Source organism: Ochotona princeps, chromosome 15, assembly GCF_030435755.1.
Source record: "Ochotona princeps isolate mOchPri1 chromosome 15, mOchPri1.hap1, whole genome shotgun sequence".
Classification (NCBI taxonomy): Eukaryota; Metazoa; Chordata; class Mammalia; order Lagomorpha; family Ochotonidae; genus Ochotona; species Ochotona princeps.
In genome coordinates, this window is record NC_080846.1 from 13,093,070 (window position 1) to 13,117,299 (window position 24,230).

The 24,230-nt window shown below is 48.9% G+C and overlaps 2 protein-coding genes across 2 annotated transcripts; one reads left to right on the top strand and one right to left on the bottom strand.

Annotated features, from left to right (window-relative positions):
* Positions 1-137: 137 nt before the first annotated feature.
* On the bottom strand, positions 138-17,138 carry TDG (thymine DNA glycosylase). Its single transcript, XM_004589781.3, has 10 exons — positions 16,887-17,138; positions 12,056-12,198; positions 9,557-9,816; positions 8,395-8,464; positions 4,778-4,913; positions 4,519-4,601; positions 4,337-4,431; positions 2,766-2,937; positions 2,255-2,380; positions 138-1,947 (listed from the first exon to the last, which is right to left on the bottom strand). Exons 1-10 carry the CDS (start codon positions 16,907-16,909, stop codon positions 1,826-1,828), a joined length of 1,230 nt encoding a protein of 409 aa, XP_004589838.2. The 5' UTR covers positions 16,910-17,138; the 3' UTR covers positions 138-1,825.
* A 2,955-nt stretch (positions 17,139-20,093) lies between these two features.
* Positions 20,094-23,101, top strand: LOC101528650 (ubiquinol-cytochrome-c reductase complex assembly factor 6). Its single transcript, XM_004589782.3, has 2 exons — positions 20,094-20,239; positions 22,735-23,101. Exons 1-2 carry the CDS (start codon positions 20,132-20,134, stop codon positions 22,828-22,830), a joined length of 204 nt encoding a protein of 67 aa, XP_004589839.1. The 5' UTR covers positions 20,094-20,131; the 3' UTR covers positions 22,831-23,101.
* The last annotated feature ends 1,129 nt before the right edge of the window (positions 23,102-24,230 follow it).

Genomic DNA, 24,230 nt, shown 5'->3' on the forward strand with positions numbered 1-24,230 from the left:
TTTTAAAAACTTTCCACCCTGTGTATTATTTTGTGTGCTAAACATCAGAAGGTTAGATGATGCAGGTTGAAAAGGCAGGGGGAGGAGAATACCATTAAGTTTGGATAGAAAAGAAAGCATAGTCTAAGGGCAGCCGCTCTCAAGATTTTTTTTATTGTAAATACCATCAGACTTTCAAATGAATTTAAAAACCTTTCAGCATTATTTAATGAAAAAGTCTTATACTGTCACATATAGGATATAGCAATACGTACTATGCATCTGTCAGGTTCAATGAAAAACACCATTATTGTATGCTTGGAAAACCCATTCTCTAGTGGGCACCTGTAATAATTTAAGGGGTATTTTCTGCAGTCAAATTAAAAAAAAGGTCTATTGTAAATCTACAATAGGTATTTTCTACAGCAATGCCTAGTTACGTGCTTTAAATAGTCCCATGAAAAAATAATTCCATTGCTCCTAATCCCTGATGCAAGGCACTTCAGAGCACCCGCAGAAAATGTCCATGTAAACAGCAATACAGTACATCATTTAAATAACACGAATGACTTACACACAGCTTGGCCTAGACTTGAGGAGAAAGGAAACCCACCATTACCAAAGCTACAAAGCTCATCAAGATTCAGAATTTGTTTCTCTTGTTATAAAGAGAAGACGATATACAACCTCTCGGGGGAAGGAGGACCCGCATAAATATTCATATTGAAAATGGGCATACTCCTTGACAGGTGGGGATGGCTTCCAGATCCGCAGTCCGCATTACTGTAGCACCGTGGGAATGCATCCAACCCTCCCAGGAGCTCCCCTGACTCCACAATGACAGTGACGCAGAGAAAGAAGCTTTGAAGTTATGGGCTGCCTGGATTTCCCTGCCAAGGAAGTTCTACATTATTTCTCTCAGTACATCTCATGTACAGAAAGCACCGGTTTAGGAAAAGATTATAGAACCCCTCCAGTAATCTTGCTCAGCCTGAAAGTTCATTTCTTACTACTTTTTCGTGCCACTAACGTTAAAATCAAGAAGGCTAAAACTAGAATGGCGATAAATACTAAAGGAGAAATTGTCCCCCCACCCCCATCAAATTTATCTCTCAAGTAAAACAGAGTTGAGTCACATAATATAAAAGTTCTGCTGCATTCTCTAGAACCTCCCATTCCAACAGAAGATGTTCTGCCTCCTGGAGGATTAGCACCAGCGGCAAGGAGGCCAAGGCCTGCGCTCCGCCCTGGTGGGAAGGCTACAGCAAGGCCACACTCCAGATTCCTAAGCAGTGACTCTCTGAACACCCTCAGGACGCAGAGGTGTGAGCTGAGAGCAACCGAAGGAGCCCTAGGGTGACCTACAGGTGCCACCAAAAACTAACAAATGGGACTCCACCAAGGGCCAACTTCATATATGAAAATCAACGTCGCTGCCTCCTTACCTGTGATGATCCTTTCTATTAACACACCCTCCTTAGGCATAAAAGGAGTGATGGTCTATCTAGGTTTATGCACAGTTAAGAATCAACTATAAATATTCAGACTGCTGTATTTTAAAATTAAAGATCAAAATTTCCCAAATCAATTTCTTCATACATGAAATGTAGTATATAAAAAGTTGGAACGATGGTTAATTCCAACATAAAAGCACATATAAAACCCCCTACTTTTCCTTCCAAATTACTTGGTTTATACAGTTGAATCTCCCACACAACTGTTCTATACTAAAGACACCACTAAAGTAAAATACTGCTAAAATACTTCAGGTTAGCACACCGAGGTTCCATATCTTGACAACTGCATTAAAACAGCACCATGTGGGCAGAGCTGAGAAGCACCACTCTTAAACTTGGTTTCTTTCCTCCTGCTCTTGCGTTCCACAATGATTGTTAAACGGCTGGGCCATCCACTGCCCATTTGGAATGTCACTGAAAGTTGATTCTCTTAACTCTGCACTGTCAGCAGCTAAGAGGGGAGAAAAGAATGTTGGTTAAAAATACAAGCTTAAATGATCAAGTCAGCAGATTCTCACAGTCCAATAAAAGGGAATTATTATTAAATTAGTTAAAGGAAAAAAATGTAACTAAGAAGACTTAAAGGAAACAAGCTATATGGCCACCAAATAAGCACCAACTTTTTGCTGTTACCATGCGACATTTTGCATTACCATTCCCATCTGTCAATTTTTCCCCCTTCCTGTTAAATCCATCCGCACCCCGCATCCTGACAGGGCCGGTGCTTTGGGAGGCACACTCACGCAGGAGGAACCCACCTGCCCCACTGCACGGGAAGCTGCCAGGTTCACTGCCACACGGGTTCTCACTGTAAGCACCGCCATAGGCTGCTTCATAACCAGGATCGTATTCTTCTTCTTTAACAGCCATTTTCTTTGCATCCTCTGTGAAACAGGGAGAAAGAATTAGACACTGACTTGGTAATAGTAATTCTGAAGATCTTTATTAGGAAACCATGGGCAATTCTTTTTAGGTGTTCATGAATGCTGAAATTCATTTTGCTATCATCTTTTCAACTCTTTGTGGCATATGCCAGATTTACTCCTAAGCAGAGAAGAAACCCTGAGGGCACTTAATTTCAGGCAGCAATGTCCGCTCGCTCCCCGGGGTGTGCCTTGCGCCTGGCGAGGGGGACCCCTGGGGAGGAGCCAGATCTGCAGCATGCCTGGCGGCCCGTGTCAATCAGGGCTCTCTGATGCGGAGCTGACCTTTTCTCCCGCTTCTATTAACCTACTTTGTATAACGAAAGGAATGATAACAGTGGCGTACCTTGGGCCAGCTGTAGGTCGAATGTATACTGCACCTCCTGAACATCTGTGTTTCGTTCAATGCCTTTCAACTGATCCCTTAAGTCCTTCAGCTTAATGTAGTAATGAACCTTGTCCTGGGCCCGAGGAAACTGAGCACACCTCGCACTGGATGATGGCATGACGTAGCAGAGCTGCAATCACAAAGTCCCGTTTCAGAAATGCTACAATTCTATCAAACTGATTCCCACTGAGATCATACCATTCATCATTCGATGATGCCCATCATCCCCCGGTAACCATGCTGACCTTTTCTGACACAGAGCTAGGGCAACCCTGTGATGACCTCAGAACAGAATCTCCTGACTTGATCATTTAAGCTTGTAAGTAGACTAAGTAGACTTAATCAACATTCTTTCCTCCCCTCTTAGCAACTGACAGTGCGGAGTTAAGAGAATCAACCTTCAGATTATCAAGATAATAACTTGGTATCTAACCATATACATATATTGCATACATAAAATTAGTAAAAGTAGTTGTGCTGAGCTTCAAATTTGTGATATTTCCCTGCTTGTGGCCTGGGAAAGCAGTCGAGGACAGCCCAAAGCCTTGCGACCCTGCGCCTGGGTGGGAGACCTGGAAGAGCTCCTGGCTCCTGGCATCAGACTGGCTCAGCATCAGCCGTGTGGGCACTTGGTGAACCAGCGGAAGGAAGATCTTTCTGTCTCTCCTTCTCTGTGTAAATATAAAAAAAAAAATATTAACAAGATCACCAAAACCCCTGTATTTAAGACACAAGTTTGGAATCAAGTTATCTGTAGCAAGGATAAATTCAAAACCACTGTTATTTCATGATGCCTTCGTATCCAAGACATGAGTGTCGAACACCACTGAGGTTGGCTGCATGTCTGTCCAGGGCATATTTAAATGGCTCTGAAATGAATACACAAGTAGGATAATAGTTTCCCTCACGAGAATCATGTCTCAATTTATATGTTTATTTCAAGGGTTAACTGAATGCAACAAGAATATGCTATTAAACATATTTTAAACAAAGCACATAAACCAGTTCCTCTTAAAGTTTAGCTAGATCACATCATTAAGAGACCTGGCTGGGCCCAGTGCAATAGCCTAGTGGCTAAATTTTGCCTTTGCATGCACTGGAATCCCATATGGCAGTGAATAGTTCATGTCCCACCTGCTCCACTTCCCATCCAGCTCCCTGCTTGTGGCCTGGGAAAGCAGCAGAGGACGGCCCAAAGCCTGGGGACCCTGCACCCTCCTGGGAGACCCAGGAGAAGCTGCTTACTTTTGGCCTAAGATCTTGGAGCAGCTCTGGCCACTGTGGCCACTTGGGGAGTGAAAAAGGGGACAGATCTTTCTCTGTCTCTCCTTCTCTCCGTAAATTTGCCTTTCCAATAAAAATGAATCTTCAATTAAAAAGACTTTTTGCTGATAAACATATCTCTAATAAAATTCTAGCAGTATCTTAATTAATTTTTCTTGTAGATTGAAATACAAAGGACAGGACAAATAGAAAGGGAAATTAATGAGAAACAACATTACACATCTGGCTGCCACTTCACGACTTACAGTTTCTGTGTCTGGAATCTTGTGGGGTTGGAGCCCAAATTCCAAGTTCTTAACCTTTACTCCAAAAACTTCTCTACTAAAAATTTCATAAATACCTACAACGAAATACAATACAAATCTATTTACCATGCCTACAATGTTAGCAAAGAAAAAAAATGACAAAATTTAAAAGTAGCTCTTACATTTTCCATTAAACACTGCTATTCGTGGCTGGTATTTTTGTAATTTCTGTACTAGAATACGTCCTCCTTCACGAAATTCTTTACTAAAATTGAATGAAGAAGTAGTCAAAAACATAAACAGGACAACCTCTGCAGTATGCTCAATCCAGGCAGTTCTCAACGAGGACCCCATCACACATGCGCAGAGCTCAGCTTGAAGCAGGTGCATGTGATGCTCTCAGGGTCGGCCCGGCGCCAGCCCCCCATGCCCCGTCCTTACCTGGAAAGGTCCTTGCTGCCTGGCGTCGTCCTCTCCACCATGTTGGTGAATCCAATGCCGTACTTCCCGGGCAACGTGTGATCGTCCATGTGATTCAGCTGCACCTCACTCAGGCCTGACATAAACAGACACTTCCCTGGGAAAAAGACAGGCTGGCTTACACCTGCACAAGGTCAAAGGCTTTCACGCAAAGGAGTAATGCGATCATCCACATCCTATTCTTGGAATGGAAGTGCCAGGTCACTAAAATATTGCAATATATGGGCCTGGAGCAGCAGCCTAGTGGCTAAAGTTCTCATCTTGCAAGAGCCGGGATCCTATTTGGGCGCCAGTTCTAATCCCAGTGGCCTCACTTCCCACTCAGCTCCCTGTTTGGGGCCTGGGAGGGCAGTCGAGGACGGCCCAAAGCCCTTGGGACCCTGCACCTGCGTGGGAGACCCGGAGGAGGCTCCTGGCTCCTGGCTTCAGACTGGCTCAGCTGCGGCCATTGTGGGGAGTGAACCAGCAGATAGAAGATCTTTCTAACTATCCTTCTCTGTATATCTGCCTTTCCAATAAAAATAAATAAATCTTTAAAAAAAGCTGTAACATAGCTCAAATCCCATATTGAGCAGCTACTATGTGCGGGGTCAACCCCTGATACGATCAGCTCCTTCAGTGACTACAATTAACTTCTGAGATACCATCATCTCTTCGGCCTGAGAAGAGGTGCACAAAACTCTGAAACTATTTTCGTTTACAATAACTGCTGATCACATCACCTGCTCCTGGGACACCACACAGATAACCTGACACACTTGGAAGTGAGGAAAGCAGTTCAGGTTTCTCCAGAAAGTGTGTCTGTTTTTCCTAAACCTTTACTTATTTGAAAAGCTGAGTGACAGAGGGGGAGAAACAGAGAAACCTTCCATCTGCTGGTTCATGCCCCCAAAGGCCTCAATGGCCTGTTCAGAAGCCTGAACTCCATCCGGGTCTCCGCCCTGGGTGCCAGGGGCACAGGTTCTCGCGCCATCTCCCCTGCTTTCCCGGATGCATCGGCAGCGTTGAGGTGGAGCGGCTGGCAGCTGAACCCGTGCCCAGACATAACGCTGGTGTCACGGTGCGGCCGGACCTGCAGTGCTGTAATACCACCTCCACCAGAAAAGCTTCAAAAATAATGAGGACAAAATACTAACAGTTCCAAAAACATTACTGTCACTTGCTCTAAATGTTAATCAGCTAACGTTTCCTAAAGGACGCTCTGTGGACGCTACTCCCCTGGGCTGTTAAGCAGGATGGCTTGTGGGTGAGTGAGTGCTTGCTGTGGCGCAGCACGTTCTGCCACCACTGCAGACACGAGTACCCCAGGTCGGGGTGCCGATTCGGGCTCCAGCTACTTACCTTCTGAGCCGGCCGCCCACTGAGGCACCTGGGAGGCAGTGGATAATCGCTCATGTACTTGACTTCCTGCCACTCTCATGGGAGACACAGATGGAGTTTCTGAATCCAGGAGTCAGCCTAGCCCGGCTCCGGCTGTAATTGCCAGCTAGAGACTGAACCAAGCATGAAGGCTCTCTCTCCAAAGTTTAAATACACAAATCTCTTTTTTTCTTTTTTTAAAAAGGTGGTTTTTATATGATTTCAAAGCTCATTCTAAAATTATAACCATTGCAGGCTTGTTGTTTGGCACAGCATTTAAGAAGTCCTCTGTGGGGCCAGGGTGGTAGCTCTACAGGCTAATCCTTAGACTACAGTGCTGGCATACGATCTGAGTGCCCAGTTCTAGTCCCACCTACTTCACTTCCAATCCAGCTCCCTGCTGTGGCCTGGGAAAGCAGAAGAAGACAGCCCAAGTCCTTGGGGCCCTGCACCCACATAAGAGACCCACAAGAAGCTCCTGGCTTTAGATCGGTTCAATTCCAGCTGTTGCAGCCATTTGGGGAATGAACCAGTAGATGGAAGATCTCTCTCTCTCTGTGTAACTCTGTCTTTCAAATAGAAGTAAATGAATCTTTAAAAACAATGATTTACAATACTACATCTTACATCAGAACGCTTGGGTTCACGCTCTGGCTCTCCTCTCAGGTGCACTTCCTGTTTACGTGCATCGTGGCAGGCAGCAGGCTCTGACTCGAGCACTTGGTGCCCTGTCGCCCACATGGGAGACCCTGACTGGCTTCCAGGCTCCTGGCAGGCAGCTGGGGCATGAACCCGTGGATGAGAGGCTTCTGCCTTTCAAGTAAATCACTGAGCAATTTATAAGCATGAGACCTTCTTCATTATTTTCTGCTAGTAGTTCCTGTACAGAACGTCTCAGTCATAGCATTGCACAACTACTGCAGCTCAACTGCCAAGTGAAAATGCATTTCATCACTTCATTTCTCTGAGGAAAATCTGGGTCATTATCATGTCTGCAGAACCATGAAGAGGTACTAACGCTAGCAAGCCTACAGATGAGCTTTTAAAAAGTTAAACAGTAGTAACACTCAGTGAACACAATCCAAACAGAAGAGAAAGGACTCTTTTCCACGCCTTTCTGCTCATGTTAACAGTGGCAGAGCACTTCAAAGCCTGTAGCATAATGCACACACACACAAAGATGAAGATATAATTACACATAAATCCTTTAAAAAAACACAGCTATTTAAAGAAAAATCTATCAACAAAGATAGTGGATTTAAAAGCAAATTAGGGGGCCTGGCGGTGTGGCCTAGCAGCTAAACTCCTCGCCTTGAACGCGCCGGGATCCCCTATGGGCGCTAGTTCTAATCCCAGCAGCTCCACTTCCCATCCAGCTCCCTGCTTGTGGCCTGGGAAAGCAGTCGAGGATGGCCCAAGGCTTGGGGACACTGCACCCGTGTGGGAGACCCGGAAGAGGTTCCTGGTTCCCGGCTTCGGATCAGCGCAGCAACGGCCGTTGCAGCTCACTTGGGGAGTGAATCATCGGATGGAAGATGTTCCTCTCTGTCTCTCCTCCTCTCTGTATATTTGACTTTGTAATAAAAATAAATAAATCTTAAGAAAAGAAAAAGCAAATTAGGGGCCAGTGCTATGGCACAGTATCCCACACTGCTGCCAATTCATGTCCTAGCTGCTGTACTTCTGGACCAGCCTGCTGCTGAGGGCAGCAGAGGATGGTCCAAGTGTTTGGGGTCCCTGCATCCACATGGGGGACCTGGAAGAGCTCCTGGCTCCTGGTTTTAAACCTGCTTGTCTCTGACTGTTGCAGCCATTTGAGTAGTGAACCAGTTTAGACAAACAAAAAATAGATTTATTTATATTTATTGATATACAGATACACAGAGTGGAGGAGAGACAGATCTTCGACCTGCTGATCACTCTTCAAGCAGCCACAACAGCCACAGCTGGGCCAATCCAAAGCCAGAAGCCAAGAGCCAGGAGCCTCTTTCAGGTCTCCGACATGGGTGCAGGGTCCCAAGGCTTTGGACTGTCCTCGACTGCTTTCCCAGGCCACAAGCAGGGAGCTGGATGGGAAGCAGGACCGCCGGGATTAGAACCGGCGTCCAAAAAGGTTCCTGACGCATTCAAGGCGAGGACTTTAACCACTAGGCTACCACGCCAGGCCCAAATAAATCTTTTTGTTTTTTAAAGTAAATTAATAAAAAGCAATTACTTACAAAAATGGTTTCCAGGTCCAGGGTAATGATGTCCTTTGTAAGCAGCCATTAGTCCTGGGTTTATGCCAATCTATAAAACAAAGTAATTAAGCCTTGAAGTCTTAGAAACCAGGGATTAAGAAAACCTAGGGTTTCTATGCAGGAGTGGTGGACAACACTGTCTAATAAAATGCAATCTTCAGCATCACAGGCAGTATCACCTGTCAGCACTCCTGGACCTTCTTTATATTAAAGAATCACTGTTTATAAAAACCTCAAGAGCCCCAGCCCATCACCCTCACCCACGGGGCTGCCTTCAGCCTGAAAGGAAAAGACTTTGAAGCAGTTTATCAGTCGGAGCCCATGCCTGACAACAGCCTTGTTCTCAATCCGTGCTCACAACACACTCTACACCACCTAGCTGGTTATGCTACGTGTTGACGTTTCTCATGGTAACTGACAAAACCACAGGTTCAAAATCAGTGCAGTCACTGACTGCACGCACAGGGCACACGTCATCTCAGTGATCCCAGGGGTGTTTCCATCGAACAGCAGCCCCATGAGGGAAGCTGTTATCAACTCTGTTTATAATGAGGAAAACAGTATACAGGAAGGTCAAGGCTTACATGTGGCTTCAGCTGGTTCCAACCTAGAATCCACTCTCTTACCTCCTCACACGGGGGCCTGGTGCAGTAGTCTAGTGGCTAACGTCCTCACCTTATATCTGCTGGGATCCCATATGGGCGCCGGGTCTAATCCAGGCGGCCCCACTTCCCATCCAGCTCCCCACTTATGGCTGGGAAAGTAGTGGAGGATTGGAACCCTGCATCCACGTGGGAGACCAGGAGGAAGCCCCTGGCTTTTAGCTTCGGATCAGTTCAGCTCTGGCCGCTGCAATTCATTGGGACTGAACCAGTGGACAGAAGATCTTCTTCTCTCTCGCCTCTGCTCTGTATACCTCTATAAGTATTGTATATTTCCTCTTTGTATATCTCTGTAAATACTGTATATTTGCAACAAAAATAAATACATCTTTGGGGGGGAACCCTTCCCCCCATAGCACAACCTCAAGAAGGATTCCCAGGATCGTTCTTTTCAGCAAAATGTTATTTGCTTGGACAACTGCTGAGTACAGCTACGCACTAATGCTGTTTATAACCCAAATGAAGTTGAAAATCCTTACAATCACAATGTCCAGGTTGAAGGTCAAAATATCAGGGAGTGTTTTGGTCAAAAGCTCGGCTTCTGAAACCCCATTGAAACGGTCTACTTTTCTTTTCACTTTAAATGCGTCTGTAATTTTTTCTTGCTTTTCCTTTGATTTGGCAGACTTGCCAGATTTTTTTGACTCGGCAGGCTTTTTGGGTTCTGCTGGTTCTGTTGGCTCTGTTGGCTTTGTTGGCTCTGTAGCTCGAGTTCTTCTCTTCCTTCCTCTTCGAGCATCTGAAACACAACGGTTTCCAGAATGCAGGCACAGAAAGCGGCAGCCCACAACTGCCAGCAGCCTTCCCCGCGGTGGCCCCTAGATTCGCTTCCATAGTCCCCCATCTTCCTGTACTCTGGAGCTGGCTTTTGTGGGGTCCCAGCCCACCATCCAGTCCCCTCAGAGCTGCTCTTGCAAAGAGACACCAGCATCATCACAGATCACTTTTCCACACACTGACTCAGCATCTCACTCAACCCCAGGGATTCTAGATGTCATTATTCCAACAATCAAGCTAACAAAGACAAGATCAAACAGAAAAAGAGGAAAGGAACCCAAGATCCCTTAGCTTCTAGTAGCAGAAATCCTCTACTGGCTCCTGGGCTCCTGCCAGGGGTGCCAGGGCACAGCCTGTCCGTCTGAGGGAGGCGCTGAAGGGGACACCACTGGGCTGCAGCGTTTCTCAGAAGCCTGGGGCTCCGGATCTCAGGAACCAGGCTGACCACGCTCAGCCTCTGGCTGCAGATGTTTTAGACTAGGTAACTTTGTGGCAGGAGATCTCCTGCACATGACACAATGTTCTGGCAGCATCTGTGGTCTCTATCCACTAGATGTCAGTAGCACCTGCTGGAAAGGCCTTTCGAATGTCCCCCGAAGGACAAAAGCACCCTTGGCCGAGAGCCACTGGCCTACAGCTGTACCGGGAAGCCTAGGTTTTCTCATTCACAGGTTTCTAACACTGTTCTCGCTTCTTGGCTGCTACACCACTCTGTTCCTACTTGGCATTTCCCTGACCGGGCCTGGAGCCATCAAGGTCGCTCTTCCTCCCTTCTGCTCGCTGCTGCAGCTGTGCCCTGCACCAAGAGAGTCAGGGAAGCTCTCGTGCTCCACGCACAGAAATGCGGCAGAGTTCAGGGCAGGTGGGATCTCCAAGGCAGCGGGGTCAGAGGCCCTCCTGGAATCATAAACCCAAACTCTGAGCTCAGACACATGAGGCAACAAAAGAGAAAACTTCTCTTTCTCCACCTCTATTTCCTCCAAGTCTATTCACCTCCCCTTGCAAGTCTCTTGCTGAGTGGCACTTTCTTCAACCAGCCGCCTATGCCAGCAATGGAGGAGTTTACTAGGGTCCGAGCTTGCGTCCCAAGGGCTGATGTGGTAGGAAGGCCAGTCCCTAGGGCGGCAGTGTTGGGAGCTGGTGTGAAACCTTTAAGAGGTGAGGCCTAGGACTGGCATAGTGGCAAAGTGGATTAAGCCACTGCCTGTGATGCCAGCAAATAGAAATCCTGCTTCAAGTCTCACCGTTCTGCTTATGATCCAGCACCGTTTCCCCAGCTAACTGGGAAAAGTATCACAAGTCACCCCTATACTCAGGCCTCTGCCGCCCACATGGAAGAATCAGACGAAGCTTCTGGCGTCAGTCTTGCCCAGCCCCACCATCGTGGCCACTGTGGCAGAAACCAGTGCAGGGAACATCTCTTTCTGCCTCTTCCTCTCCATAGCTCTGCCTTTCAAATAAATAAATTTTTAAAACATAAACAACAAAGACAAAAAGGAGATGTGGTCTAGCATGTCCACTGGTTACGTGAAGGCATGATCTTAGGAAAGGTTTTAGGGGGACAGTGTCATGGCACACACAGCTGCTGGCATCCCATATGGACACTGGTTCACATCCTGGCTGCTCCACTTCTGATCCAGCTCTCTGCTAATGGCTAGGGAAGGGCAGTAACAGATGGGCCCAAGTGTGTGGACTCCTGCCACCCATGTGGGACACTAGGAAGATACTTCTGGCTTCAGCCTGACCCAGCCCCGGTGGCTGTCGCTGTTTGGGGAGTGAGTCAGCAGATGGAACCAGCCTCGTTCCCCACCCCCACCCCAGCCCTCCATATCATCCTGGACTGCAGTAAGGGAGAACCGCTCCGCAGCACTGCTGTGTGGCCTTCCTCTTGGCTGTGCTTTGGCACACCGCTCCCACTGCCCGAGCCCTTGGTCCGTGTTAGGTGCCAACCGCCCAAGGCCCCAGTGCTCGCTCTCACTACCTCATGTGCTCGCTGCCATCCTCTATGAGACTGTGAGGTATCTGAAGGTTAAACCAGCATCCTTTTATCACTGAGAACTTATTCCCATGCCCAGCACACACACACACACACACACACACACACACACACACACAGCACTTAAACTTCATCACTGAACCCTTTCTGAGCTAATCCGGCTGAGTCAATCCTTGCTTGTGCTAACCATCATGGTGAATATTACCTGGCACAGGTTCCTGAGCGGGAGCTGGGACTGCACCTTCTGCTGGCATTTGCTGTTCATTCATAACTGGCAAAGCAGGGGCCTCTGTCATCACGTGTTGAAAGGGAAATGGATAAAAAGCTTGGGCTTGCTGAAGGGAGTAGCTGCAAGGACAACAGGCAGAAGATGTAAGCTTGATGCAATTCTCCAAGGTCAAAACAGCAGCCACGAAGAAACTTCGGGATCCAGGTGCCTTGTCACTGACCATGGGGCACACCCAGATAAGAGCAACGATCACAGTTCCCAGAGCACGCGCGCGTGCACACACACACGCTCAGCCAATCTTTCCTGAGTGTTGGCCAAGTGACCTGAACTCCGTGCACCATGACAGGAGCTCTCACCAATGAACAGAGCAATACTGTAAGTCGGCCTGCACTCAGATGAGATCATGAGACTTTTCCAGAGACCAGACCGGAAAGGCTCTTCAAACGAACAGGGCTATAACGTCCACATACACAACTTGTACCCCTCTTCACCATTTTATCACCTGATCACGGAGCTCCTCTCCCGCTCAGGCTCTCCTTCCCTGCATCACCTGTTGATGCACTCATCCACTAAAATTTGCTGTCGCTACATTTCTGTCACTAAATGTAGACCAGAAGCGGATATATTGTAGGCATCTATAAAAATTATGAAGCAAAAATCTCTTTTTATGAATGATTCTTATCATTCTTTCCGAAGCTAGGAGCCAGGAGCTCTTCCGGGTCTCCCACACGGGTGCAGGGTCCCAAGGCTTTGGGCCGTCCTCGACTGCTTTCCCAGACCACAAGCAGGTAGCTGGATGGGAAGTGGGGCTGCTGGGATTAGAACCGGTGCCCATATCGGATTCCGACGCAGTCAAGGCGAGGACTTCACCTGCTAGGCCACCACACCAGGACCTGTCTACTTTTTTCATCCATGTTTATGTGCACCCCAACCGTCCCACATGACCTCTCTTCCTCCTGCTGTTCACCCCCTTTTCTCTGCTGGCCTCCAGGTGTACCCATCTTTCACTGAACTACAGGGCTCACAGGACTGCTCTGTCCAGACACCTCAGATAACTGTTTTCTTCTGACAACCTATCTCAAAACACAGGCACATGTGTCCACACACACAAAGACAAGCTGAACAAGAAGACAAGTTAATTCAGATTTTCTGTATTTCAGAAAATGAACTCCTTCAAGTTTTCTGTAGAATTAGACTCTAGGGGTGGACACTGTGGCACAGTGGGTTAAGTGGCCACTTGGGATGACTGCCACCCACACTGGGGTGCCAGTTTGAGTGCTGCCTGTTCTGCCTCTCATCCAGTTTCCTGCTATGTATCTGGAAGGTAGCAGATGATGATGGCTTGAGTGTATGGGCCCCTGTCACCCATGTGGGAGACCCCGATGGAAGTCCTGACTCCTGACTTCAGCCTGACCCAAGCCCTGGTTCTTACTGGTATTTAGGGAGTAAACTAGAAGATGCAAACTCTCTCTCTTTGCTGTATATTCCAAACAGATGAAATAAATATTTAGAATTAGTGCCTCCAGGGCCCAGCGTGATGGCCCCGTGGCTAAATCCTTACCTTGAATGTGCTAGGATCCTATGTGGGTGCTGGTTCATATCCCAGCTATTCCACTTCTTTCCAGCTCCCTGCTTGTGGCCTGGGAGAGCAGTCGAGGATCACCCAAAGCCTTGGGACCCTCCACCTGCCTGGGAGACCTGGAAGAGACTCCCAGCTTTAGATAGGCTCAGCTCTGGTCATTATGGCCACTTGGGGAGTGAACCAGTAGATGGAAGATCTTTCTCTGTTTCTCCTTCTCTCTGTAAATCTGATTTTCCAATAAAAATACATCTTAAAAAAAAAATTAGTGCCTCCAACTTCCTTAGTCTTTAATTATACTAGTTTAAGTATTTAGGTTTCTATTTTCTGAAAACATTTCTCTTCAGGGCCCGGCGGCGTGGCCTAGCGGCTAAAGTCCTCGCCTTGAAAGCCCCGGGATCCCATATGGGCGCCGGTTCTAATCCCGGCAGCTCCACTTCCCATCCAGCTCCCTGCTTGTGGCCTGGGAAAGCAGTTGAGGACGGCCCAATGCATTGGGACACTGCACCCGCGTGGGAGACCCGGAAGAGGTTCCAGGTTCCCGGCTTCGGATCGGCGCGCATCGGCCCGTTGCGGCTCACTTGGGGAGTGAATCATCGGACGGAAGATCTTCCTCTCTGTCTCTCCTCTGTATATATCTGGCTGTAATAAAATGAATAAATCTTTAGAAAAAAAAAAAAAAAAACATTTCTCTTCAGCATATGTAAAACTGAATACTTACAAAACAATGACCAATGCCAAACAATGTGAATGCTCAAGTTGCCTGACCTATAATGGAATGCCACCATAACCACCAGAACACTGTATGTGATGTTACTAAATGTAGATGTGTGTATTACATTCGTACTACCAGCAAATATGAATATAATGACTTGAACAAGCCTGAATCCCAGGAGTAAGTGGTTTCCTGCTGGCATCCTCCTGAAGCAGTTTACCTAGTCTGGGTCTGTATTTCTTCTAAACATCTAGTACAGACCTGTGGGCGTTAGTTCGTTTCTAAAACACACAGGAAAAGCGGTTCAGAATCAATGTCAATGTGGGATCCACTCTTCCTTTGGGAAAAACAGGGACTCACAAGTTTGTTATTCCACTTCAGAGCCCACACCTGCTGGTCTCCGAGTACCCAAAGGCTGCCACAACCAGGCCTTTCCCAGCTAGGTTGGGACGCACAATTTCTGCAAAAGCAGCTCAAAGTTTTCTCTAAGGCCCCCACTGAACTGATCTTCCATCTCGCTTAGTGACACTTATACTGCCATTTCCAATCTAACCATGTTCCCTAACAAAAGCAAAATCAGACCTAAGTGTATTTTCTGCCACTGACTAACACGACATCAACGAACCAGGCAGAAAACCTAAATCCCCTCGTGTCCACACCTGGCCAGACCAGTCCCTCCTGGTTAGTCTGGCATTCCCAGAAATCTGAATCAGTAAAAGCCTGATGTTCCCATCTGCAGAATGTGGCATATGTAAGTCTCTCTAAGAAAGTCTCTTTAGATCTGACTTGACATTCTGTTTTCCATCCTGGGTAAAAAGTCCTTCCCACGTGTGACACATTCGAGTCCCCTCACACACATTCGAGTCCCCTCACACAACAGCTCTTCCCTCCTCCTCTGATTGATGACTCTCTCTTTTTCTTTAGAGTCTAGATATCCATGGAATATCTTTCTTCAAAATGTTTTAAATTATCATTCCGAACTAAAAATGTATTAGGGTCGCTGCAGTGGCGTACAGGCCAATACTCTACCCTGTGGCACCGGCACTCGACATGGGCATCGCTTCATGCCCCGGGTGCTCCACCTCCCATCCAGCTCCCTGCTTACAGCCTGGGAAAGTAGCAGAGGGTGGCCCGAATCCTTGGGTCTGTGCACTCACATGGGAGACCTGCAAGAAGCCCCCGGCTCCTGGCTTTGCATTAGCTCAGCTCTGTTGCAGCCATCTGGGGAGTGAACCAGTAATGGATAGAAGACCTTCTCTCCCTAGCTTTTCTTCTCTCTCTCTAAAATCTGCCTTTCGAATGAAAGTAAATTTAAAAAACAAAAATGTTTGTTAAAAAAAAAAAAAAGAAATAAAACTTTTTTATGCATAGCTTCCCATTCCTGGGTCAGCCTTGAATCAAGGAAGACAGAGACCCACTGCCGTGGGCCCACCAGAAACCTGAGTCCTTTCTGAAGCCCCCAGGAGCAAGTCTTTGGGATATTCCACACAATACTCTGCACTTTCCAAACGTGTCAGCTTTGCAAGTCCCAACACACAAACAAAAGCATCTACAATAGTCCTATGGATGAAATGAATACAAGTCACCACTTGTACTTGCTTTTAAGATCCAAAGTAAGGCCTCGAGATGCGCACTGCCCCACTCCGCGCACGCTTTGCCCTGAGTCTTGCCTGGAAGCAAGATCGCGGGGGTGTGAGAGAGCCACAAGTTCTGGGTAAGTCCTCTCGCTGGCAGACTGCTCGTGGGAAGGAAGTGGTGTACAGGACTGTATTTCAGAATTTGATCCCACAAAGTCAGGATGAAACACACACTCCATCCACACACATCTCTTCTAAACTCGAAGAGTACTTATTTTGGTTACTTAAGTCTGCCCCAGCCACACAGCAGCGCTGGCAGATTCCAGAGCTGCCTCTCTTACACGAAGTGTGTCTGGCCCAGTTCCTCCTGCATTACCACCCTCCCAGTCTTTTATTAGGTCTAACAGTACTGTATCATTCTTATCCTTTTCAAAGAGTCTGTGACCTTATTTTTCATTCAGCTTTCTAACACACTGCCTTTGCAAAACCCTCCCTGGTCGTAGCTAGTAACTCAGGTGTTTTGTTTTGTTTTTGTTTGTTTTTAGCCTGAGTGTACTACCTATAGTATCACACCAATGTTATCGACTCCGCCATTCTTAATACCACTTGCACTGGGGAGGACACCAGTCACTCCACCAACTATGAAGAGGTGGCTGGATTCCTAAGAGACTCCACCGTCAGGGCAACTTGGCACTGGAGGGTGGAGGAACCTGGTCATCAGCGGAGAGGCGGTGAACCGATCCCCAGGGGCGGCAGGAGCAGGGGGACCCGCGAGCAGGTGGGCGAGCAGGGGGCGAGCAGGGTCCGAGCAGGGGGCGAGCGGGGGCCGCGCAGCCCCGCAGTGCGCACGCGCCGCCCCGGCCTTTGTGCCCACTCGGGACCCCTGCGTGCGCGCGCTCGCCGGGCGCTCACGGCCGCGCCCCGCCCCGGACTCACCTGCTCGCGTTCTCCGCTTCCATGCCCAGCGGCCGCTCCGGCGCGTCTGGTCCCGGGGCTACGGCGGCGTTCACACGGCGGTACCCGAACACCGATTGGGCCCCGATGGCCGGCTGGTCACGGAAAACGGCTGGCTTCCACAAGCTCCACCCCCCACCTCGCTGCTTGGCCCTGTCCGCGCACCACTTCCGTCTTCCCAGGCCCAGTGACGGCCACGTGATGCAGAGCAGCCCTATCACGTTCGCGCCGCTTCTTGTGAGCCACCTGCTCCGGCGCTGGGCCTTTCGGGAAGGTGGAGGACAGCCGGTGGACGAGCGGCCGCGCCCCGTGACGTCAGCCCTCCGCCCTACTGCACGTTCAGGGCTGGTCCCCTGCAGTCAGCATCCTCCCTGTCCTCTCCGTCCCCCAGTTCTCACCCCGGCAAGCAGCAGCACGTCGTGTAGTCACGTCATTCAAGTGAACCGGGGCTAAAGAAGCAAAGCTTGCGACAGGGGACCGCCCGGTGCTCCAGGCCTGTGCGGGTGATTGCTTCGTGAAATGCCAGAAAACGGACCCTTCTCTGCTCTGCTCTAGATACCGAGGGCTGAGATCTTTGAGGTGTGCAGCACCAGAACTGGGAGCTGGCGGACACCGTCACGTCTCACACCTCCAGCGTTCTCGCAGCTGGGGTCTGTAGCATTAGCTGTCGTGGTGTTTGTATGGGACCCCCATTCGGGAATTCCGGGTGGAGACGGGCCTCTCTGTCTCTCAGGCTTGCAGGATGACAAACATGGCTGCTGGGAAAGCAATCGACTTTCCCGAGATTATGCCACCGGCAGAGCTGTTGCCGAATCCCCTGTGGTGAATAGTAGCCCCAGTGTATTTCTCTGACTCATTGCATGTCTGGGTGCGCCTCAGGTTGGCACTCCTGAAGGAGCATTCAGGAGAAAACAGAAAACGATTGCTTTATATCAGATTGAAAGAACTTTTCCTATTAAAAAGTGTTTCAGGAGTTTTGTGGAAGCCTGTCTATTGGATATTGCCCACGACCTGGGTGGTTAGGAGAAACAAAAACCCAAAAGAGAAACCACCACTTGCCTATTAGAGTGGCTCACATTAAAAAGGACAAAAACCAAAACACTGGAGCAGTGTGGGATGTGGGAGAACGCTCCTGGCTGCTGCTGGGAACGCAAATTAATACCATTGCTTTGTTAGGTAGTTTGACATTTTTACAAAAGATTTTTAAAAAAGCTTATTGGTATGCAGAGAAAGATCTTCACTCCCCAAATTACCATTCTTCTGGTATGTACCTAATAGAAATGGATTCCTGTGCACAGAGATTTATATAGAAAGCTCACACCTATAACGTGCGTAGAAATTTTATTTCTGTTAGTCAACAACTGCAAACAGCTAACTTAACGTGTCTGCCCACAGGTGAATGGTCAGAGGTACTCAACTGATGTAACACAGCCTGGAGGAATAAGCCATACAGACAAATGCAAATGCATAGTGTGCTTCCATTTGTGTAAGATCCGAAAAGCAAGCTAGGGCCCAGGCCCTATGCAATAGCCTAGTGGCGAAAGTCCTCGCCTTGCATGTACTGAGATCCCATGTGGGCACCAGTTCACCCAGCCCCGCTTCTCATCCAGCTGCCTGCTTGTGGCCTGGGAAAGCAGGAAAGGACGGCCCCAAGCCTTGGGACCCTGCACCTGTGTGGGAGACCTGGAGGAAGCTCCTGGCTGCTGGCACTGGATCAGCTGCAGGTGTTGTGGCTACTTAGGGGGCGAACCAGCAGACAGAAGATCTTTCTGTCACACATGACTTTCCAAGATAAATCTTTATTTAAAAAATTAAATAAATGAAAATGCTAATTGATGTGGTGATTGCAGCTCAGCAGTTTCCCACGAAATGTGGCAGTGTGAGGGGAGCAGACGAGCAGCACAGAGATGCTTTTGGAGTGTAGCTAGATCATCTTGACTGTCACGATGTCTTTACAGGTGCACACAGTGTTTAAAGCACCCCAAACTGTGTGCTATAAATATGTGTATTGTCTGCCAAAGGTAAGACTGAAAATACGAGGGAGCAGGGATTTGATCCACTGCCATTATACCCACATCCTTCATCAGAATGCCTGGTTTGAGTCCCAGATACTCTGTTTCTGATTCCAGCTTCCGTGTGAGACGACAAGAGAAGGATGTCTAGCCATCCATGTGCACGACCTGGATTGAGTGCCGGGCTCCTGGCTCCTGCCTCCCCAGCCTTGGCAGTTGCAGGCAATTGGGGAGTGAGCCACTGGATGGAAAATCTGTCTTCGACCCTGCTACTGGTTTCAATGCTATCCTGCCATGGCTGCAGCTCCCTGTTAATGTTCCCCAGAGATGTAGAAGTTGGCCACCCACGAGGGAGAGCTGGATGGAGTTCTAGGACCCTGGCTGTTGCCGCCATTCAGAGAGGGAATCAACAGATGGAGGATGTTTCTTCCTGTCTTATACATCATATACACACGTGAGTGTACCATAACTCATATTAAACACACAACCCTAACCCTTGTTGCACTCATCTTTGGTTGAACAAAACTCAACCCACAATCAGAATCCAATCTCAAGATGCATGGACTGCATCATGTCGGGTTTCCTCTTTCCCGGGAGCCGCAGAGACCCAGGACTAGATGTCTGAGCGAGGCTCTGTTACAGGTGTCCCAGGGTAGGGGCTACCAGGCGGTTGAGCACCGGCCTTCACAAGCTACAGGCAAATTCTCAGCGCATTCAAATCCCCAAAGGTGATCCCGAGCCCACCCCAAATGTCCTCTGCCAGGGAAATGCAGCTCGAGGCTGGGGACGGGGCGCAGCAAATCACGGCTGGTAGAGGTGTGTGAGTTGGCGCTAGGACACAGGCTCTGCGTCGCCTCTCCACGTCCGCCCTAGTCACGTGTCCGCGCGCCAGCGGTGCCCCGCCTCCCCCTCCGGCCCAGGTCCTTGCACTTCCGGTTCGCCCGGACTGCAGAGCGCACTTCCGCCCGTCCTCTGACCTACCGTGTTTCCCCGGAGCGGAAGCGAGGCCGAGTGCGCAGCTTCCCTTCCTAGAAGTTGAGGGAATTCGGGGACACCTTTCCGCTCTGACCTTCTGCCTGCTCCCCGAGAACCCGCCGACCGGGGCCTCAAGTGGGGGCCTTCTTCCCCACAGCCCCCTCGCGTGGTGTCCGAGGAGGCCGAGGCGCCGCCGGGCCGAGGTCGCGAGCCCTTCGCGCGGGGCCCCGGCTGCCCGCCATGCCCGCCGGCGTGTCGTGGCCCAGCTACCTGAAGATGTTCGCGGCCAGCCTGCTGGCCATGTGCGCGGGGGCCGAGGTGGTGCACCGGTACTACCGGCCGGACCTGGTGAGTGCGCGGGCGCCCCCGGCTCCCGGCGCTTTTGGGGTGCTGGACCTTGGAATGCGCCCCGCTGCGTTCAGAGCTGCGCCTACTGTGAGCTGGCCCTACGCCCCACTGAGTTTTAATCCCCGTCTTGCTTCCCTGGCGTGTTGACCGCGAAGAGACTGTCTAGCCGGCTCATTCTTGAGTGTGTGCTTGTTAAGATTTATTTGTTTTGCTTGTAAGGCAGAGTTACAGAAACAGGATTTGCATCCTCTGGTTCACTCCCGGTCTCCCTCGTGGGTGCAGGGGCCCACGTGGGCGGTCTTCCACTGCTTTCCCAGGCCTTAAGTGGGGAACTGAATGGGAATTGGAGCAGCCGGGACTCCAGCCAGCACCCATATGGGATGCTGGTGCCTCAGGCGGGAGCTTAACGTGCAACACTACAATCTAGCCACAGCATTTTTACTTCCTACAGAATTCCATTCTAACGTTTCACGAGAGTGTGGTTGTATTTTATTAACAGAAAGAAAAAAGAAACCCAGAGCAGGGGCTGCGTTTGTGGCCTCAGCGTGAAGCTTTACTGAGCCTGTTCCCGGGTGATCCACGCCTCTACTGTCTCATCCCCTATGCCTCCCCAAGCCCATTTTCCCCAAAGCACCTTTGGTTTCCAGGCCTCAGTGCTTACTGCATTCAGTTAAACTCCCATTAAATGTGTAGATGCTGCATTGGTCACTCGGCAGTGACCATCCTGTCCACGCCAAATTTCCCACGTCCCACAGGGTTTCCCAGCTTTGGCCTGGTCCAGCTCCTGCCATTGTGGGCTTTTGGGGAGTGAAATAAATGTTCTCTCTTTCCACTCTGTAACTCTGCCTTTCAAGTAAGTGGAAAAGTAAATCTTAAAAAAAAAAAAAAAAAAGAATGTTTAAGAAACAAGAAGTAAAAGAACAAGAAGAAATCCTCTCTTTCTGCAGTTTACTTCCAGAGAGAAGTCCCCGCGCTCAGGTGGTATGTGTCCGTGCTTTCTGCTTGTTGACTGTGTGTACACACAGGCACAGCTTGTCATGTTTGCTCTGCATTAAACCGGAGTTCATGTGCACGTTTTTGTGCACAGATGTTTCTGTATAGTCCTCCTTTGTAATCATTGCATAGCATTTCATATGTGTGTGTGTGTTTACAAGAGTGATTTATTTGTAAGGCAGAGTTACAGACAGAGTTCTTCCATCTGCTGGGTCACTCTTCCAATGATGTCAGTTGCTGGTACTGGAACAGGTCCAGGCCTGGAGCTCGGTGTGGGTGCCCCACATGGATGGTGGGTGCCCCACATGGATGGTGGATGCCCGAGGATGTGGTCTGTCGTCTTCCTCGGGAGGAATAGCAGGGAGCTCTCAGGAGTGGCACCGCCAGGACTTGAACTGGTACTCTACTATGGGATGCTGGCTTCACAGGAGGTGACTTAACCAGCCTCACAGCACTGGCTCCACCGGTCAGACCCGTGCCTTTCGGGTGGCATGTAGTTTTTGTGCAAAGAATGTTGTGGTAACTTTTTTTTTAAATACTGCAGACTCCTTGCTTAAAAAAAAATTTTTTTTTAATTTCCAAATTATTCGCAAGACACAAACAGGTGTTTGCTATCCATTGGCTCACTCCCCAAAGGTCACTGCAGTCAAGGCGGGGGTAGACAAGCCAGGAGTCTTACTCAGTCTGGGTCTTTGTTGTGGGTGGCAGGACCCAAGTACTTAACCCATCACCTGTTGCCTCCCAAGGTGAATAGTGTGGTATGTAAATTATGTTTCAGAAAACTTTTAAGTATTTGTTATTTTATCTGAAAGGCAGATTTACGGAGAGAAGGAGAGAGGAGCTTCCATCCGCTGGTTCACTCCCCTAATGGTAGCAATGACTGGAGCTGAGCCAAGCCGAAGCCAGAAGCTGCTTCTTGGTCTCCCATCTGGGTTCAGGGTTCCAAGGACTTGGATGCTGTTATCCAATATCTGAGTGCTAGTTTGCGTTCTGGCTACTCCGCTTCTGATCCAGCTTCCTGCTAATATGTCTTGGGAGCAGTGGAAAAAGGCTGAAGTGCTTGGCTCCTGCCACATGAAGTCCCAGGCTGCTGACTTCAGTCCAGAGCAGTCAAGGCTGTTGTGGCCCATTTGGTAAGTGAACCAGTGGATGAAAGATTGCTGTGCCCCCACATATAGCTAAATGTCAAAGGCAGATTGAAATCCATGCATAGTTTTGCATGGTATACATTCCCTGTGAAGGTTTTTGAAGTGCACTTATAGTTCAGGCATGCATCTCCGTGAGGAACATTTCACTCTGATTCGTGAGTCTGACTGCTAATGATGTGTGCAAGTCCTGCCTCCTGAAGGCTGCCAGGAGGGACCTGGGCAGAGTCCTCCCCAGCAGCAGGCAGGGGGCTTGTTCTGCCTTCTTGCTCTTTGTGACCGGCTTGTCTTTCGGTCCCATCAAGACATCACCAGGAACAGTGGCATGTGTTTATGTGTTGTTCGTTTCTCTTGTAGACCATCCCTGAAGTGCCACCGGAGCGTGGAGAGCTCAGAACCGAGCTCCTGGGCCTGAAGGAGAGGCAGCAGAGACGCCAGCCTTGTCAGCAGTAGAGCTGCCTGTGCCAAGGGTGCTGGGAGGAACGTTCTCTCTTAGAGCCGTGGATTTTTGTTAATTTATTGAGTCAAACTGCTGGAATTTCTTGTTTTTGAGTCCCCAAACTATGCTGACCACAAGAGGTGGTGCTTCGCAGACACAAACTGATACACTGAAATTTAATTGTAATTCAGGCAGTAATTCTTGGGAACTGCTTGGTGCTTCCTGTCAGCCTCGAGTGTGGTCTGGAAGATACTTCGTTGAACATCATATGTTACCAGTTCTGAGGAAGCTTGACTACACTGTATAATAAAAGTAATAGTGACAATGAGTGCTTCTGGCATGATGTTAATATTTCACTAAATATTATAAAGTGCTGTTTGTACATAACAAAATTATAACTTTTTTTTTTACAAGATTTATTTATTTTATCACAGTCAGATATACAGAGAGGAGGAGAGACAGAGAGGAAGATCTTCCGTCCGATGATTCACTCCCCAGGTGAGCCGCAACGGCTGGTGCTGTGCTGATCCAAAGCCAGGAACCCGGAACCTCCTCTTCCGGGTCTCCAATATGGGTGCAGGGTCCCAAAGGCTTTGGGCCATCCTCAACTGCTTTCCCAGGCCACAAGCAGGGAGCTGGATGGGAAGTGGGGCTGCCGGGATTAGAACCGGCGCCCATATGGGATCCTGGTGCGTTCAAGGTGAGGACTTTAAGCCATCAGGCCACGGCGCCAGGCCATATGAAATATATTTCTATAAAATAAATTATATGGATCCCTTGTATGCGCTGGAATCCCATATGGGTACCAGTTTGGGACATGGCTGCTCCACTTTTTTCCAGCTCTCTGCTTGTGGCCTGGCAAAGCAGTTGAGGATGACCCAAAGTCTTGGGACCCTGCACCCATGTGGGAGACCTGTAAGAAGTTCCTAGCTCCTAGCTTCAGATGGGCTCAGCTCCTGTCATTCTGGCTGCTTGGGGAGTGAACCAGCGGACAACATCTTTCTGTAAATCTGATTTCCTAATTAAAAAAATCTTTTCAAAAACAAATATTTGAAGTTCATTGGGGCCTTATTCTCTGGTACCGTGGGTTAAGCTGTCGGCTGCAGTGCTGGTATCCCATATGGTTGCACATTCACGTACTGGTTGTTTCAGTTGTACAATCAGTTTGTGCACAGTGGTTGCTCCACTTCTGATCCAACTGCATGAGAATAAGCCTGGAAAAACAACAGAATGTGATCCAAGTGCTTGGGTCCCTGTACTCACCTGGGAGACCTAGAAGAAGCTCCTGGGTACTAGCTTGGGTCTGGTCCAGGCCTGGCTGGTTGTGCCAATTGGAGAACGAGCCAATGGGCAGAAGACCTTTTCCTGTGCCTGTCTCCCACTCTCTAACTCTGCCTTTCCAATTAAAAAACAA

What these genes read in the sequence shown, in the direction of transcription:
- TDG (XM_004589781.3), bottom strand. Translation starts at nt 16,909, where the DNA reads ATGGAAGCGGAGAACGCGAGCAG. An exon ending in CGCTCAGGAACCTGTGCCAG is followed by an intron (nt 9,817 to 12,055) that starts GTAATATTCACC and finishes GTTGTGTTTCAG; the next exon opens with ATGCTCGAAGAGGAAGGAAG. An exon ending in AGCAGTGTTTAATGGAAAAT is followed by an intron (nt 4,432 to 4,518) that starts GTAAGAGCTACT and finishes ATTTCGTTGTAG; the next exon opens with GTATTTATGAAATTTTTAGT.
- LOC101528650 (XM_004589782.3), top strand. Translation starts at nt 20,132, where the DNA reads ATGCCCGCCGGCGTGTCGTGGCCCAGCTACCTGAAGATGTTCGCGGCC. An exon ending in GGTACTACCGGCCGGACCTG is followed by an intron (nt 20,240 to 22,734) that starts GTGAGTGCGCGG and finishes TTTCTCTTGTAG; the next exon opens with ACCATCCCTGAAGTGCCACC.